The 17,058-nt window shown below is 43.2% G+C and overlaps 1 protein-coding gene across 9 annotated transcripts in view; it reads right to left on the minus strand.

The window, feature by feature from the left end:
- The window catches only part of LOC139566926 (teneurin-3), a 248,776-nt gene that overhangs the window by 135,341 nt on the left and 96,377 nt on the right, over positions 1-17,058 (minus strand). For 5 of the 9 annotated variants that reach the window (XM_071388307.1, XM_071388302.1, XM_071388301.1 and 2 more), the window contains 2 exons: positions 6,870-6,968; positions 4,806-5,044 (listed from right to left, as the gene is read on the minus strand). In XM_071388307.1, coding sequence (XP_071244408.1) covers positions 4,806-5,044; positions 6,870-6,916 — 286 coding nt within the window. In that variant the 5' untranslated portion in view covers positions 6,917-6,968. The remainder of the gene's footprint in view (positions 1-4,805; positions 5,045-6,869; positions 6,969-17,058) is intronic. The other 4 variants (XM_071388305.1, XM_071388304.1, XM_071388308.1 and 1 more) reach the window with 1 other exon arrangement.

The raw sequence follows: 17,058 nt of genomic DNA on the forward strand, positions 1-17,058 counted from the left end.
CAGTTAGTGTGTGTTAATGTGTGTGTTTTACAGTTAGTGTGTGTGTGTTTTACAGTTAGTGTGTGTTAATGTGTGTGTTTTAAAGTTAGTGTGTGTGTGTGTTTTACAGTTAGTGTGTGTTAATGTGTGTGTTTTAAAGTTAGTGTATGCTAGTGTGTGTTAGTGTGTGTGTGTTTTAAAGTTAGTGTGTGTTAGTGTGTGTGTGTGTGTTTTAAAGTTAGTGTGTGTTAGTGTGTGTGTGTTTTAAAGTTAGTGTGTGTTTTAAAGTTAGTGTGTGTTAGTGTGTGTGTGTGTTTTAAAGTTAGTGTGTGTTTTAAAGTTAGTGTGTGTGTGTTTTAAAGTTAGTGTGTGTTAGTGTGTGTGTGTTTTAAAGTTAGTGTGTGTTAGTGTGTGTGTGTTTTAAAGTTAGTGTGTGTTTTAAAGTTAGTGTGTGTTAGTGTGTGTGTGTTTTAAAGTTAGTGTGTGTTTTAAAGTTAGTGTGTGTTAGTGTGTGTGTGTGTTTTAAAGTTAGTGTGTGTTTTAAAGTTAGTGTGTGTGTGTTTTAAAGTTAGTGTGTGTGTTTTAAAGTTAGTGTGTGTTAGTGTGTGTGTGTTTTAAAGTTAGTGTGTGTTAGTGTGTGTGTGTTTTAAAGTTAGTGTGTGTTAGCGTGTGTGTGTGTTTTAAAGTTAGTGTGTGTTTTAAAGTTAGTGTGTGTTAATGTGTGTGTTTTAAAGTTAGTGTGTGTTAGTGTGTGTGTGTGTGTTTTAAAGTTAGTGTGTGTGTTTTAAAGTTAGTGTGTGTTAGTGTGTGTGTGTTTTAAAGTTAGTGTGTGTGTGTTTTAAAGTTAGTGTGTGTGTTTTAAAGTTAGTGTGTGTTAGTGTGTGTGTGTTTTAAAGTTAGTGTGTGTTAGTGTGTGTGTGTTTTAAAGTTAGTGTGTGTTAATGTGTGTGTTTTAAAGTTAGTGTGTGTGTGTTTTAAAGTTAGTGTGTGCTAGTGTGTGTTAGTGTGTGTGTTTTAAAGTTAGTGTGTGCTAGTGTGTGTTAGTGTGTGTGGGTTTTAAAGTTAGTGTGTGTTAGTGTGTGTGTGTTTTAAAGTTAGTGTGTGTTAGTGTGTGTGTTTCAAAGTTAGTGTGTGTTAGTGTGTGTGTTTCAAAGTTAGTGTGTGTTAGTGTGTGTGTGCTTTAAATTTAGTGTGTGTGTGTGTGTTTTAAAGTTAGTGTGTGTTAATGTGTGTGTTTTAAAGTTAGTGTGTGTGTGTTTTAAAGTTAGTGTGTGTTTGTGTGTGTGTGTTTTAAAGTTAGTGTGTGTGTGTGTTTTAAAGTTAGTGTGTGTTAGTGTGTGTTAGTGTGTGTGTGTTTTAAAATTTGTGTGTGTGTGTGTGTTTTAAAGTTAGTGTGCGTTAGTGTGTGTGTGTTTTAAAGTTAGTGTGTGTTAGTATGTGTGTGTCGCAAATCTCCTCGTAACTGTCTTCATGGTCTCATGAATTCTTCATTAAGGGTCTTTCACCTCATTATCAGGACTGACTCCGTATGGGGCGACCACTGAGTAAGCATGTGTGTGTTTTTCCATCACTACAGAAACAGATAATGAGGTTTGTGGAAAGACAACAGTGTCCTTCTCCACCAACGTATTCAGATAAAAGGCTACAGAGAAACTCAATCTGAGGGTGGATGGTAATGATTGTCCCCTACAGGAAGCCGTAGAGATTAGCTCTCCATATTTTACCATAACTTAGCTTTGGTCGGCGAGGCGCCCTACTGTGATTCTGGTCGGGACATAAATGTTGGAATGAGTGGCGCTGGGGCGGAGTGTGTATGCACGCCACTGCACGTACGGACACACACACACAGCCCGCTGACACCCCACTGACACAGCAACCATTTCCTGCTGGGTTGGATTCCATCATTAGCTTTCTGGTAGGAAGAGAACGGGTTGTTGTCGCTGCACTGAACAGGTCATTCAGGGTCTTTCTTCCTTCATTTCAAGCCTACTGGGCAACATGACATATTAATCATGTTTCTTCCTTGGTGAGGATGAGGTTATGGGAAGCACTGGCGGTTCAGAATAGCGGATGTGGAGGCAAAGGGTTTCTATTCTGTGAGTTCTAGTGTACAGTTGAAGTCGGAAGTTTACATACACCTTAGCCAAATACATTTAAACTCACTTTTCACAATTCCTGACATTTAATCCTAGTAAAAATTCCCTGTCTTAGGTCAGTTAGGATCACCACTGTATTTTAAGAATGTGAAATGTCAGAATAATAGTAGAGAGAATGATTTATTTCAGCTTATATTTCTTTCATCACATTCCCTGTGGGTCAGAAGTTTACATACACTCAATTAGTATTTGGTAGCATTGCCTTGAAATTGTTTAACTTAGGTCAAACGTTTCGGGTAGCCTTCCACACGCTTCCCACAATAGGTTGGGTGAATTTTGGTCCATTCCTCCTGACAGAGCTGGTGTAACCGAGTCAGGTTTGTAGGCCTCCTTGCTCGCACACGCTTTTTCAGTTCTGCCCACACATTTTCTATAGGATTGAGGTCAGGGCTTTGTGACGGCCACTCCAATACCTTGACTTTGTTGTCCTTAAGCCATATTGCCACAACTTTGGAAGTATGCTTGGGGTCATTGTCCATTGTAAACTTCTGACTTCAACTGTATGTATGTATGTGTGTGTGTGTGTGTGTGTGTGTGTGTGTGTGTGTGTGTGTGTGTGTGTGTGTGTGTGTGTGTGTGTGTGTGTGTGTGTGTGTGTGTGTGTGTGTGTGTGTGTGTGTGTGTGTGTGTGTGTGTGTACTGCGAGCATAATATGTGTGTGGAAGAAAGAGAGAGCACTGCATGCACCTATGTGTGTTTGTGTGTGTGTGCGTGCACGAGTGTGTGTCCTCCTTCACACTATCTGAGTGACGGAGAGGCCCAGTGGCCCATTAGCCTCTGTATTGACAGAGAGAGAGAAAGGGGTGGGGGGGGGGGGGGGGGGTTCTGCTAAGTGGATAGCAGACAGATAACATGGCAGCGTCCATCTAGTCAGTCTCCAAGCCTCAACGCCTCTATAGTCCACACTGAGGTGAGGGCTTCCTGTTCTGTTCTGGACAGCTGCAGGGCTAGATCCATCATTCTGGACTGACCACTACAGACGGTCAACTGGGCTTACTGTTCCTACCCACCGTGTGTGTGTGTGTGTGTGTGTGTGTGTGTGTGTGTGTGTGTGTGTGTGTGTGTGTGTGTGTGTGTGTGTGTGTGTGTGTCTGCAGGCGAAAGAGAGAGTCCAGTTATCTAGCTATTACACAAAAATCCAGGTCTATTGTTTGCAAGTGTGTTTGAACCAACATGATTCATTTCCCTCCATTTCTCTCTCCCTCGGCGAGCGGTACCGATCCACCAGGTCTGGATCCAACCATGTCCCTGAACAGCTTCTACCCCCAAGCCATACGACTGCTAAATAGTTAAACAGCTACCCAGACTATCTGTATTGACCCTTTTGCACTAACTTTTTTTTGTTACTCATCACATACGCTGCTGCTACTATTTATTATCTGTCACTTTATTCCTAGTTATATGTAGATATCTACCTCAATTACCTCGTACACCTGCACATCGATTCAGTACTGGTACCTTGTGTATATAGTCCAGTTATCATTACTCATTACTCATTGTGTATTTATTATTTATCTATTTTCATTCTCTCTGCATTGTTGGGAAGGGCCCGTAAGTAAGTATCTCACTGTTAGTCCACACCTGTTGTTTATGAAGCCTGTGATAAACAACATGTGATTTGTCTCTCTCTACAGCAGAGATCCAACAGAGTGGATGAGGAGGCAGAGAGTTCCTTCCCGCTATAGCTGAATGTAGTGCATGGTGAATACTAATATAATCAGATTTCTCTCTCTCTCTCTCACACACACACACACACGCACACACACGCACACACACGCACACACGCTCACTCTCTATGAGCAATAGCTGCTGCATTTGCTATCTATCACAGCTAGTCACAACAACTGGATAGAGGCATCGGGGTACTGTGGCAACACACTCCTGTGTGTGTGTGTCAACAATACTCCTCCGCGCCAGCTGGAAACTGAAACTATTCAGGGTTTATAATCAAAGGCTGAGCAATCACTGTGCTTGTTTAAGGCTGAGCAATCACTGTGCTTGTTTAAGGCTGCGCAATCACTGTGCTTGTTTAAGGCTGAGCAATCACTGTGCTTGTTTAAGGCTGAGCGTGTGTCCAATGTCAGTGATAGGAAACGCTATCGCTATCAGATTGGCATTTACAGCGCTGTCGAAGGAATGTAAACTAAAGCAGAGCGGAAGAGAGCCCTGGGGCCTCAGCGATAGACAGCTGTGGTTGGTTACTGCTTTGTCTAAACCTTATGTACCCGTTTGATGTGGTAGATGCTAGATTTGGGGGAGTGTGGTTTTAAAACATTGGAGTTGGTCACCTGAGGTGACCTTACAGTGTGCGATGGTTACTGAATGGTTACCCAATTTACTTTCACAGCTGATCCAACGGTTACCTACATTATGTTAGATCTTAATTTGACCAGTATTGTCACAGCAAAAGAATACTGCAGCAACAGGATTTTTACATTTAGTCCATCATTTTGACTGAAAAAGGCTACATGGAAATACATGAAATACTCTTAATGTAAACATGTGTGAGTGTGCGTTATCAGTGAATTTGTCAATCATGTAGCTCATCTGCATTCAGGAAAATTCGCAGTAACAAAAGAGTGTTCAAATTAAGATCCTACATCTGTATAAGGTATCCACTACAGAGTGAGTGTGAGTGTAGGTGTTTACACAGTAGCAGTACTATCCTACCTATGCAATAGCAGAGCAGGACAGACAGCAGGACGGACAGTCCCACGGCGCTGAGAGCAGTGCATCTCCACGAGCAGTACTTGGAGGACTTCTTAAACTTGAAGGCGGAGCGGGAGAGGGTGTTTCTGGGTAGGGGCCGCGTGGGCGGCGAGTAGACGGAGCCCGTTGCCATGGTGTAGCCTGGAGTAGCCGTGCTGAACAGAGGGGTCGTGCCGGTGCCTGTCTTGAAGAGGAAGTGCCTGGAGAAGAGGAGAGGAGAGAGAGAAATAAAGAGAGAGGGAGAAGGAGGGTGAGAATGGAGACTGGACAAAGTAGGAGATTGAATGGATCTACATCGGCTACAAAGTTCTAGCCTGGTCCCAGATCTGTCTGTGCTGTATAGCCAACTCCTATATAATGGTCATTATTTGGCGAGATCGCATAAACAGGTCTGGGACCAGGTTTCTGAGGTTCCCGTTTAAAACACAAACAAAGTAACAGCTACAGTAGCAAATGAACTAGACACTTAGTAGAAACTAACGACAAACAAACACTTGAAGGCCTGTGAAGTCTAACAGAGGAAGCATATGAACACGGAACAGACAGAGCATTCCAAAGATGTTATGGAAAGACATACAAGGACTGCGGTTGTATTTTTTAAATAAAAAATCCCCTTCCTGCAGTACAAGTAGGATTGCCTAAGAGACCAGCTGGCTTGAGGTAATTACCAAGGTCAGCTATTTTAATCAAATTAATTCGTGTGTGTTTCTACTAGAGACTGTGTGCGTGTGTGTGTGTCACTGCTCATTGATTGAACCAGGGAGCAAGCCAGAGGACAGAGGGCTTCACTCTAGTTTCCAATCAGACCCTGGAGTGTGTTTGAGGGTGCTTTACTGTGTGTGTGTGTGTGTGTGTGTGTGTGTGTGTGTGTGTGTGTGTGTGTGTGTGTGTGTGTGTGTGTGTGTGTGTGTGTGTGTGTGTGTGTGTGTGTGTGTGTGTGTGTGTGAGAGAGAGAGAGAGAGAGAGAGGGTGCGTGAATGCCCTTGTTTGTGTGTGTTCATGAGAATGAGAGTATGTGCGTGTGTGTGGTGTGTGCTCGCGCACCCTCACACACACATGCATACACCACATGCAGGTAAAGCTGTTTCTGTGATTGTGAAGTAGATCTCAGTACATGAAACATTGAGTATGAGAGAGAGAGACACACACACAGAGAAAGAGAGAGAGAGGGGGGGGGGGGTTTAAGTTGTAGATCCGCACCCCGAGGGACAGGGATACGTGTCGGAGTAGCAGAAAGAACGGATATTAAAACCAGGGAAGTGATTACTTCACACTTTAAAAATCCCTCAGTGGCGACGTGTCCGTCTTCAATTTAGTTTGCTACTTCCTCGAGGAAGTGGCTCGCCCTCACTGAAAACAGCTAAAACCCAACAAAGTGTGGGCCAGAACTGACAAACCCATCCCTGTAAGCTTCATCCCTCCCCCTTTTTTTGTCACTCGCCAACCATGCCAAAGCCCAATTTGGATTAGCAAACAGCAAGGCCAAGGTAAGCAATTCTCCAAAACAGGATTGGTTTAATAGTGTCTTTTGTCTTGCTTTAGACAAGCACACTGACAGGAAACAAGCATGGACACATCAGACAATGGGACAAACAGAGCTGATTCTAGCTCTAGAACCAGCTAGACAACACTGAGCCCTTCCATCCCGTTACATGGTAACGTCTTGCTGCTGTGACACACTGGGTGAAGTCCGGGATGAGATTGAGGGAATCTATGTGAGAGGGTTGGTAGGCCAAAGAAGGCAGTAGTTATACAAAGGCTTGCATCCCAATAGCGTTACGATACGACCCCAAGGCATGCTTTCTACCCAGTGTCCCGTCTTACAGTGTGTCACCAATAAAGTTGTCGAAAACAAATGTACATGGGATTGGACGTGTGCGTGATGCTAATCCCTCTGTGTGTGTGCTTGTATTCGGCTCAGTGTTGCCAGGGGTTACACGGCGGCTGGGGTTTGGCACCATGCGTGGAGGAGGACGACAAGCGGAGGGGATGGACACTCGGAGAGACTGAGATGGAGGCACGTACCCATCCCCATAGGCGCCTTCGTGGCACGCGGGAGGGAACACATCCATCTCTATCAGGTTGTCATGCCCGTTTTCCAGAACGGCTTGCTTTGCTAATTTTCTACATGAGGGAGATGGAGATACCAGAGACATAACACAATTAGAGACGTGTGTGTGTGTGTGTTTAATCAAAGTGTATTAGTATACAACACAATTAGAGAGAAGGGAAGACTTGAGGAGATCAGTGTTATTGCCGACGTTATTAGTTTTGGCAGCCAGACACGTCGACACACACACAGAGCGATGGGGAGATAGTCCCCCTGCGATGGGGAGATAGTCCCCCACACAGACACACACAGCATGCAGGGTTGGAAGAACACACACACGCGCGCGCGCGCACGCACGGGCACACGCAGTTTCGTAAGGACACACACTCTAATCAGGTCCCAAAAGCACACACTCAGCCACCTGAGCATGCACACAGGCGCACACACAGGCACACCTACACACACACACACACACACACACACACACACACACACACACACACGCACACGCACACGCACACACACACACACACATTCAATATACAAGCCGAAGCCCTCGATCCAGAGAAGTGACACATTCTAATTTCATTTCTATCTCTTTGTGTATTTTTCACTTTCACTTCTCTTTCACCTCCTCCCTCCATTTCCACAGCGGCAGCGGAGGAGAGGAGAGGGGGATAGATAAATGTGTGATGATGAAAAGAGACAGTGGCGGTGCGATCTGAGATGGAGGGCCTCGGAGGGAGGAGACAAGAGGAGAGGAGTCTTTTATTCCCTCCATAAAGCAGGCTGTTTAAGGCGACGCTTGCAGAGTCAATGTGTTCAATTGAGTTGTGGATAACCCTGTTATATAACCCTGCTATAGGCTCTTACATACCCCTCTCCTCTCTCTCTCTTTCTCTGTACTAGTGGTGAGAACAGCCAATAAAATATACTGGAGCCAAACCAGAACAATAGTCTTTTATATGTTATTAGAGGGATAATAAGTCTCTCTATTTCTCTTGTTACATTTTTTAATATTTTTTATTAGTTATCCCATTTGATATTGATCACTGCACTGTTGGGTAGGGCTTGCAAGTTAAGCATTTCACAGTACTTATGCATGTGAACTTAAAACTCTTTCACCCTCCCTCTCTCTCTCTCTCTGATGAATTGTCCAGTTATGTCTTGACCACACATACCCTGACCTTAGTGACCTGTGCGTCATGGCAACGTAGCCCTCCAGCCCAGACTGACCCTACTGACCTGGCCAAATGGAGATAGAACGGCTCTCTCCACTCCCATCTCACCGCGAAGCACCACTCCAACGTCACGCGAAACCACTGAGGGAGTGTGTGTTGAAAAGAGTGTGTAAGCGCTTACTTAGATTTTGTATTTCCTTGTATTGTTTCCTTGTATAGATGTAGGTGCCTTAAATGCACTTTAAATCAGGTTTTATTTTGTGTGTGTGTGTGTGTGTGTGTGTGTGTGTGTGTGTGTGTGTGTGTGTGTGTGTGTGTGTGTGTGTGTGTGTGTGTGTGTGTGTGTGTGTGTGTGTTTACTACCCATTTGTCTTCTTAGACTTGATTTATTTTACCCGTACATACACTACATTGGATATGCGATAGGCACTTCAGTATTATTTATGACCGTATCAAATTGCCAGGTGTCTGGATTGCATGGTTTATGTGCAACACATTCCAATGATATCTTTCATATTTCATTTTGTGGAAAAGTGAGAGAGAGGTGGAGAGGTATTTAGAAAAAAAAGTCATACCTCAAATAGAAAATCTGATATGTTTGTTTAAAAAACAATGTGAGCGTTCTCCTAATTAAAAAGACAATTCATTCGAATGAAAACGGATTCTGCGTTTATGGGAAGAAATTGTGATACTTTTTAATTGAATTTAGCTACCTTTTCCAGTTCAAAAGGCTCCTTTCAACCAAAACATTATCTTTGTTCGCTCGTATCAGTGAAAAGATAGATAGAGACGAAGTCTACATGGAAACGTGGCTGGATTTAAAAACGTTTTGAAACTATAATTAAATATTCTGATTAAAAAAACAGACAATGCTAATAGAATCTAGACAAAGTTCAATGACTTCTTCCATGAGTATTGAAATCAAACGGCAACAGAGGATAGATATAATTGCTCTATCCATTCGATAGCATCTCTGTGCCTGATACCTACACTACGGGGCCAAAAGGGTTTCTCAGCGCTATGATAGTGGGCCAGCCGCAACCAGTTTCCTTTGGCATAAGGGATTTGTAGAGCGACTGCGAGAGCAAAGGCACGCATGTGGCGGGGACCACCATTGTTAATTGACTGGAGGTGGCCTGACGCTGAGCAGCATTACTATGCTAATCCCCCCATATCTCCTTCCACATCTCCAGAGCTCTCCAACAACGGGCTGAGGAGAGAGACGCTAACATTAGCATGTGGCCATAGAGACAATAATCTTAGCGTTAGCATAAGGCCATAGAGAATAAACAGTTTGTTAGCATTAGCATGAGGCCATAAATAAGCTATATTAGCATTGAGGTCCTAAACATGCTAATGTTAGTGTTAGCATTGGGACATATAGAAGCTATGTGAACATTAGCAGGAGGATAGAAAAGCAATATTAGCATTAGCGTGAGGCTATAGAGAAGACATGTTAGCATTAGCATGCGGCCATACTGTACAATAGCTAGAACTAGCAGGTTAGCTACGTCAACACATTCTATAGTTTTTCCCCCCATATCCATTACATTGAAGGGAAGTTAATGCAACATGGCAGGCTCAGAGAAAAGACAAGAGGCTGAGCTACTTGGAGAAACTTAAAGGGGAGGGGGAATCATAGTTGTCGTGAAATCTAGGTGTTGAGTTGCAGACCGGGCTAATGAAAGCTGATCCAGGGAAAGAGAGGAGAAAGGGATGGAGCGGCAAAGGAGTGTGTGTGTGTGTGTTTGTCCATGAAATGTGTGTCTATGCATGTGTCTCTGTGTGTCTATGATGTGTGTGTGTGTGTGTGTGTGTGAGACAGGCGTGGGAGGCGGTCCTCTGACACAACAGGTGAGAATGACAATGAGTCACGGATTGGGTGATGAGGGATTATCACCTCGGAATGAGACCTTTCACACTCCTCCCTCTCTCATCCTCCCATCTCTAACCTAACCCCCTCGAGTACCCACACACCCCTTTTCTATCCCGACTGCTCGCGCTCTCTCATGTTATCTACTTATCCTTCATCTTCCTCTCCACCCCTCCTTGTCCTCCACTCAGACCTCTGACATGCTATACCCATCCTTCCCTTATCCCTCTCTCATTCACAAAACAGCTCTCAAACACCTGGGCCTCCCACTCCATCCATCCACTTTTTAACTCATTTAAAACTCAAAATCTCTCCACTCTCAGTATGTCCCTCTCCAAAATCGTCGCTTCACATTTTCATTATCCTGACATAAGTACTATCAATCCACAAAAAAAGTACTTTGTAATCCACAAAGAAATACAGAAATATAAAATGAAAGCTAAAAGGTATTAATTCGATGACTACAGCCACAAAGCTGCAGGAGAGCACAGACATTGAAGTCTGACACCCTAGCTTGACTTTGAAAAAGTACCAGATGAAAGAAAGAGAAGAAAAGTGAAGAACCTAGCCCGTATCATCAGCTCCTTCCTATAGGTGTATGGATATTTGCCAATGTCCACACTTGGCATTCATGGGATGGTGATGCTATAGCTTATCGCTCACAATGTTACCGGGGGCAACATTGATTTAATCCCCCAGGCTGTAAATATTTGTACAAACTTTATTAGCTAGTCGGCTCACGAACAGGACTGGAGAACATAGCCTACCTTGTGTTTCTATAGATAGTCTGGGACTGGTGAGGTCGGGGGCTGTGGGTTAGCTAAAGCCATACCACAGTTGGTGTGTGTTCAGTCTGAAGAGATTAACCTCAGTGTACATATGATAGGCCGGCTGTCTGTCTCCTCTCTCTAGGAGCTATGAGTGTGTGTGTGCGTGTGTGTGCGTATGATTGTGCCTGTGTGTGCGCGTCTCTCTCGCATTATGAGCTAAGGAGGAATATGGCGTGACGAATTCAAGTAAGAGATACTTTCAATAAATGAGAGACTTTAAGAAGCAGTTGATCAAGCCATTACAGCGGTGTTGATCTCACGTTCTCATTTTCTCTACATGATAGTGGAATAATGTGTCTTTGATGAAAAGCGTGTCTCTCTGATATTAACTGAGTGTTTGAATGGAATAACCCCTGGGCAGTACATACTTGCCACTCAGACTGAAATCCAGCCAGTGAAGCCGAGATATACCGGTATCAGCGTTAAGTTATGGATCACAATTCTGATTTGTGTGCATGTCTGTAACACGGTACAAATCATTTACAGAGACTTTTATTATAGTATTATCATTAATAATGTTGTTTTGTTTTCCAAATAGAGGTCAAATATTCACATTGTTGATATTGCTGAATTAAAAACCTGTTGTTGATATACTGTCATAATGAAAAGTGTAGTAAAATACAGTATATTCTCATCAAAAAGAGCAGTTAATCACTGTTGGAGATTATTGTCTTTCTGCAGGGGAAGTTTATAAAGCATTAGGTTTATGGCAAAGGCTTTAATTACAGTCTATTCTGGTAGGCTGATAACAAGGAGACATTTAAGTGACAGACACACACACACACAAATTTGTTTCCTAAATCAGGGTTGTCGTTCACACCCTGCTTGGCATCATCTCCTTGCTCTCAGAGACTATGTTTAGAGTTGTTGAAGTTGTGTGTGGTTGGGATTCACAGATGTGGAAATGTGTGTGTGTGTGTGTGTGTGTGTGTGTGTGTGTGTGTGTGTGTCGGGGTATATAAGAAGAAATGCTTTTGTTATTATTCACTGATCATGCTGAGAGGACCCTATTTATGTATAGAGAGTTATTCATCTGCAGACGTGAGAGAGAGAGAGGTCTTTGAATGCATCAAGCACCACCATGTTAAGTGGTCTGTGACGTACACAGGTTCTAAGGCAGACATTTAGAACCTCTCAGAGAGAACTGAAGCTCTCCGTCACTGAGTGGAAACAGACTCTATGCAAGATCTCAATAGGAAGAGACAATAGATGAAGTAGCAAAGGTGATGGAACACTAGAACACTCAACATGGCTTTAGATGTAATTGGTGAAAGGAGCTAGCTAGCGTTAGCTATAGTGTTTCCTCAACAGGGCTTTAGATGTAATTGGTGAAAGGAGTTAGCTAGCGTTAGCTATAGTGTCTCCTCAACAGGCCATTAGATGTAATTGGTGAAAGGAGTTAGCTAACGTTAGCTATAGTGTCTCCTCAACAGGGCTTTAGATGTAATTGGTGAAAGGAGTTAGCTAGCGTTAGCTATAGTGTTTCCTCAACAGGGCTTTAGATGTAATTGGTGAAAGGAGTTAGCTAACGTTAGCTATAGTGTTTCCTCAACAGGGCTTTAGATGTAATTGGTGAAAGGAGTTAGCTAGCGTTAGCTATAGTGTCTCCTCAACAGGGCTTTAGATGTAATTGGTGAAAGGAGTTAGCTAATGTTAGCTATAGTGTCTCCTCAACAGGGATTTAGATGTAATTGGTGAAAAGAGCTATCTAGCGTTAGCTATAGTGTCTCCTCAACAGGGCTTTAGATGTAATTGGTGAAAAGAGCTATCTAGCGTTAGCTATAGTGTCTCCTCAACAGGGCTTTAGATGTAATTGGTGAAAAGAGCTATCTAGCGTTAGCTAAAGTGTCTCCTCAACGTGGCTTTAGATGTAATTGGTGAAAGGAACTAGCTAGCGTTAGCTATAGTGTCTCCTCAACACGGCTTTAGATGTAATTGGTGAAAGAAGCTAGCTAACGTTAGCTATAGTGTCTCCTCAACAGGGCTTTTCAATGTTGTTGTCATGGTGAAAGGAGCTAGCTAATGTTGGCGTTCGTCTCCAGGGGATTTTCTCTTTATGTCCTCAGTATTAAATGAATATGTGACAATGGAGTAATCAGAGGAGTAATGGTGTAATCAGAGGAGTAATGGTGTAATCAGAGGAGTAATGGTGTAATCAGAGGAGTAATGGTGTAATCAGAGGAGTAATGGTGTAATCAGAGGAGTAATGATGTAATCAGAGGAGTAATGGTGTAATCAGAGGAGTAATGGTGTAATCAGAGGAGTAATGGTGTAATCAGAGGAGTAATGGTGTAATCAGAGGAGTAATGGTGTAATCAGAGGAGTACTGGTGTAATCAGAGGAGTAATGATGTAATCAGAGGAGTAATGGTGTAATCAGAGGAGTAATGGTGTAATCAGAGGAGTAATGATGTAATCAGAGGAGTAATGATGTAATCAGAGGAGTAATGGTGTAATCAGAGGAGTAATGGTGTAATCAGAGGAGTAATGGTGTAATCAGAGGAGTAATGGTGTAATCAGAAGAGTAATGATGTAATCAGAGGAGTAATGGTGTAATCAGAGGAGTAATGGTGTAATCAGAGGAGTAATGGTGTAATCAGAGGAGTAATGGTGTAATCAGAGGAGTAATGGTGACAGAAGAGGAGGGTGGTTAAAGTGGGCTTATTGAGTCAAACGGTTATGATGGAGACCGTTCTCTAAGTGGGTGGGGGTGAGAGTGTGTGTGCGTCATGAGTGTGTGAGTAATTGTCATTATTTGAATGTACCCTATATTTACTTTTATAAGTATATCTGGCTATATTATTGTACTATTGCTTCATTGTTGCAAAAAAAAGAATATAAGAACTGAGATGGAGGGAAGGGAAGTCAATTTAAAATAAAATAAAATGTAGCAATATTGTCGTGCAGAAAGTTGACTAAAGACAAGAGGCAGCATCTGAAGCCTAAAGAAAATGCCTTCTCTTGTACACTTCTAAGACAACACCGTGTCATTATTTCCCTTAAAGACGCAGATGTTTTTTTATGTGATCTGTCAACTGTTTTTATAAAACTAAATAGTACACGTCATGCTGTCAAAAACGAAAATATTTCTGTTTTTATATATAGGATCTTTACTTTGTTGCCAGGCCGACCACCATAGTTGAGAAGATTTAAAGAAGACTTCACAGAAGGAGCCAACATGAAACAAGATGTTGTAAGATGAGATGATGTGTAGTAAAATACTCCTCGTCGGCACACATGTAGTTAAACTACGTTTCCAATAAAACCTTAAAAGGGAGGATACCTGCTCATCAACATCCTCTGAAAGAGAAAGAGAACCGTTGAAGACTGGAGAGTCCTCCTTCCTACCCTTGAATTATTACACTTTTCTTTCATCATTCCTTCTTGAGCCCCAATGTCAAAAATAATGTCTGGTTTAGAAATGATGTGCTTGATTTGCGATTCAGTTTGTGCAGGGGGAACATTTATCAATTCCCACCGTCACAGAGCATATTCTCTCTTCTCTACGACTCCGGCTGCCAAGAAAGTTGACCGTTTAGTTTATTTCCCTGACAGGCTCTTATTGTCTATACACATGAAACACAACCTCCCTTTCCACACACACACACATTTAGCCCGCATCCCAATTTTGTATTATTTTATTTTACCTTTATTTAACTAGGCAAGTCAGTTAAGAACAAATTCTGATTTTCAATGACAGGAACAGTGGGTTAACTGCCTTGTTCAGGGGCAGAACGACAGATTTTTACCTTATCAGCTCGGGGATTTGATCTTGCAACCATTCGGTTACTAGTCCAACCCCTCTAACCACTAGACTACCTGCCGCCCCACACCCTATTCCCTTTATAGTGCAATACTTTTGAATGACATTATAGAGAATAGGGTGCCATTTGGGATGCAGACAGGGAGTGCTCAAATCCGCTAGTGTGAGCCAAACGTGTTGAAAAGGTGCCTACAAAGCAGAGAGAGGGAATCTGATACTGTGAGTACTCTGTGCTGTAGTGTTTGTCCATGTTGGAGCCAGAGCTTGGGTTAAAAGGCTTCCTACACACAGCAAGAGAGGATCTCTCTCACACCCACACAAACAGACACAGACACAGACACAGACACAGACACAGACACACACACACACACACACACACACACACACACACACACACACACACACACACACACACACACACACACACACACACACACACACACACACACACACACACACACACACACACACACTGAGGGTCATGGTGTGGTTTTGGACCGGGGCTATCCCGCTGGCTCTGAGTTGACCACTGCCTTCCTGTGTTGTGTTTTTTCCCTTCACCCCTGGGCCCCGTTGCCATGGTGGAACTGTATTCCCTGTGGTGGGGGGGTTTGGTTTTGGAGTAACACGAGCTTTAAACCCCTCTTGTTAATAATAGATGTCTACATATTGCTTTGTCAATAGGAGATGAGGAGGACAGCCAAGGTCATACAGGAGGATGGTATGGACAAGAGGAGGGGGAGAGAGAGAAAGAGAGAGAGAGAATGAGGGACATATAGGAAGAGGAAATGGATGGCGAGGGACATGTCGCCAGCTAGTCCCCCACGATCTCCAGCTGCCCGACACGCCTGTTGCAGATGATGTCTGGGGTTATGGTTGGTCCTGGTGTTGGAGACCGATGAACCATAAATAAAAGGCCAGAGAGACAGAGAGGGAACGAGAGTGTGTGAGAGAGAGAGAGAAACAGGGCCTCCCTTAGGAGAGCCAGGTGTGTTATTCAAGGGTCCCTTTACACACTGTTTGTCCTGGCACTTCTCTGGTCATAAAATATAAAACTATACAGCCAGGGCTTTTCACACACATATCACCCAGAGGCCCCTGGCCCTGCTAAACTCTACAGCTACACTGTCCTGTCCCTCCATCCCTCTATTTATGCCTTGTAATGTTACATAGCCATGTCAGGGTTTTTTCTTCTCCTCTTTTTCTTTCATTCGTTCGTTCTTTTTCTGGAGAAGAAGGGTGGGAAACATTCTGGGCAAAAAAAAGTTACAAATGGATTGTTGGATCTGAGGTCGTAGTTAGTGAGGACGCTCACAAAAAGAGTAGTGTCCTGTAACTTCTAGATTCAAACGCACACACATTCACTCTTGCAACTACACACACGGGCACATAAACAAACATGCAGCGCAAGTGCACACACACACACACACACACACACACACACACACACACACACACACACACACACACACACACACACACACACACACACACACACACACACACACACACACACACACACACACACACACAGAGACACACAGAGACAGGAGGGAGATTTGTTGTATTGTGTAACAGTGAAAGCGTGAATGAACAGTGCAGGTAACTGTTTAAAACAGGGAGGAGGTAGAGGAAGAGATAACAAGAGAGGAGGTGGAGGAAGAGACCCATTAACACTATAACACCTGAGCCAGACTGCAGTCTACTAATAATACAGCAGAGGCACAAATCAATGTGTGTGTGTGTGTGTGTGTTTAAACCTCCCTCTAATGTGTCCCTAGTAATTGACTGACAAGTCCAAAAGCTGTACAATAACACGTGGGAGGAAAACCTTTGTGACCGGGCAGTGTGTGCTCGCACTCTCTCTCTCTGTGTGTGTGTGTGTGTATTAGTGTTTGAGTGTGTGCTCTCTGTAAGATCCTAGTTCTGAGGAAGACTAGTAGAGGAGGGTTACACTAAAGAAATACCTTTATTGTACTCTCTGATTTTGGATTGCTTGGTGAGTTTCAGTGTGTTGCTACATCAGTATTGTAAATGTTTGGGTTGCCAGATTGGCACTGGTTTGATTTGAAAAGTCACAAATGGGTATAGTTACTGCGCTGGCTGAGGTAAGGGTTGCCAAGTTGGCTGAATGTTACAGACGAATGTTACGGACAGACGCTAGTTTGCCCACTTTAACTAGTTTCGTTTTGCCAGTTAAGCTAAGGCATGGTTCCCAAGGTTGACTACCTTGCCAGATTGGCGGTTTGGGTAGCCAGGTATTCTCACAAATAAAAAAAGAGATATGTGATCATGTCTCAATGTAATCAAGGTATGAAATTATGGTTATTTTCAAATACAATCTATTTTAGTTGAAGTGTACAAATTATTATAATTATGTTCCGGCCCCCCGACCATCAGCTCTGACAAAAATCGGCCCGCAGCTGAATCTAGTTGCCTACCAACGGTTATGTTTTCCAGGTATGCTAATGTTATGTTATAACCCATAATGTCTTGATTTAGAGCAATCTGTTCCCAG

Source organism: Salvelinus alpinus, chromosome 39 (genome assembly GCF_045679555.1).
Source record: "Salvelinus alpinus chromosome 39, SLU_Salpinus.1, whole genome shotgun sequence".
Classification (NCBI taxonomy): Eukaryota; Metazoa; Chordata; class Actinopteri; order Salmoniformes; family Salmonidae; genus Salvelinus; species Salvelinus alpinus.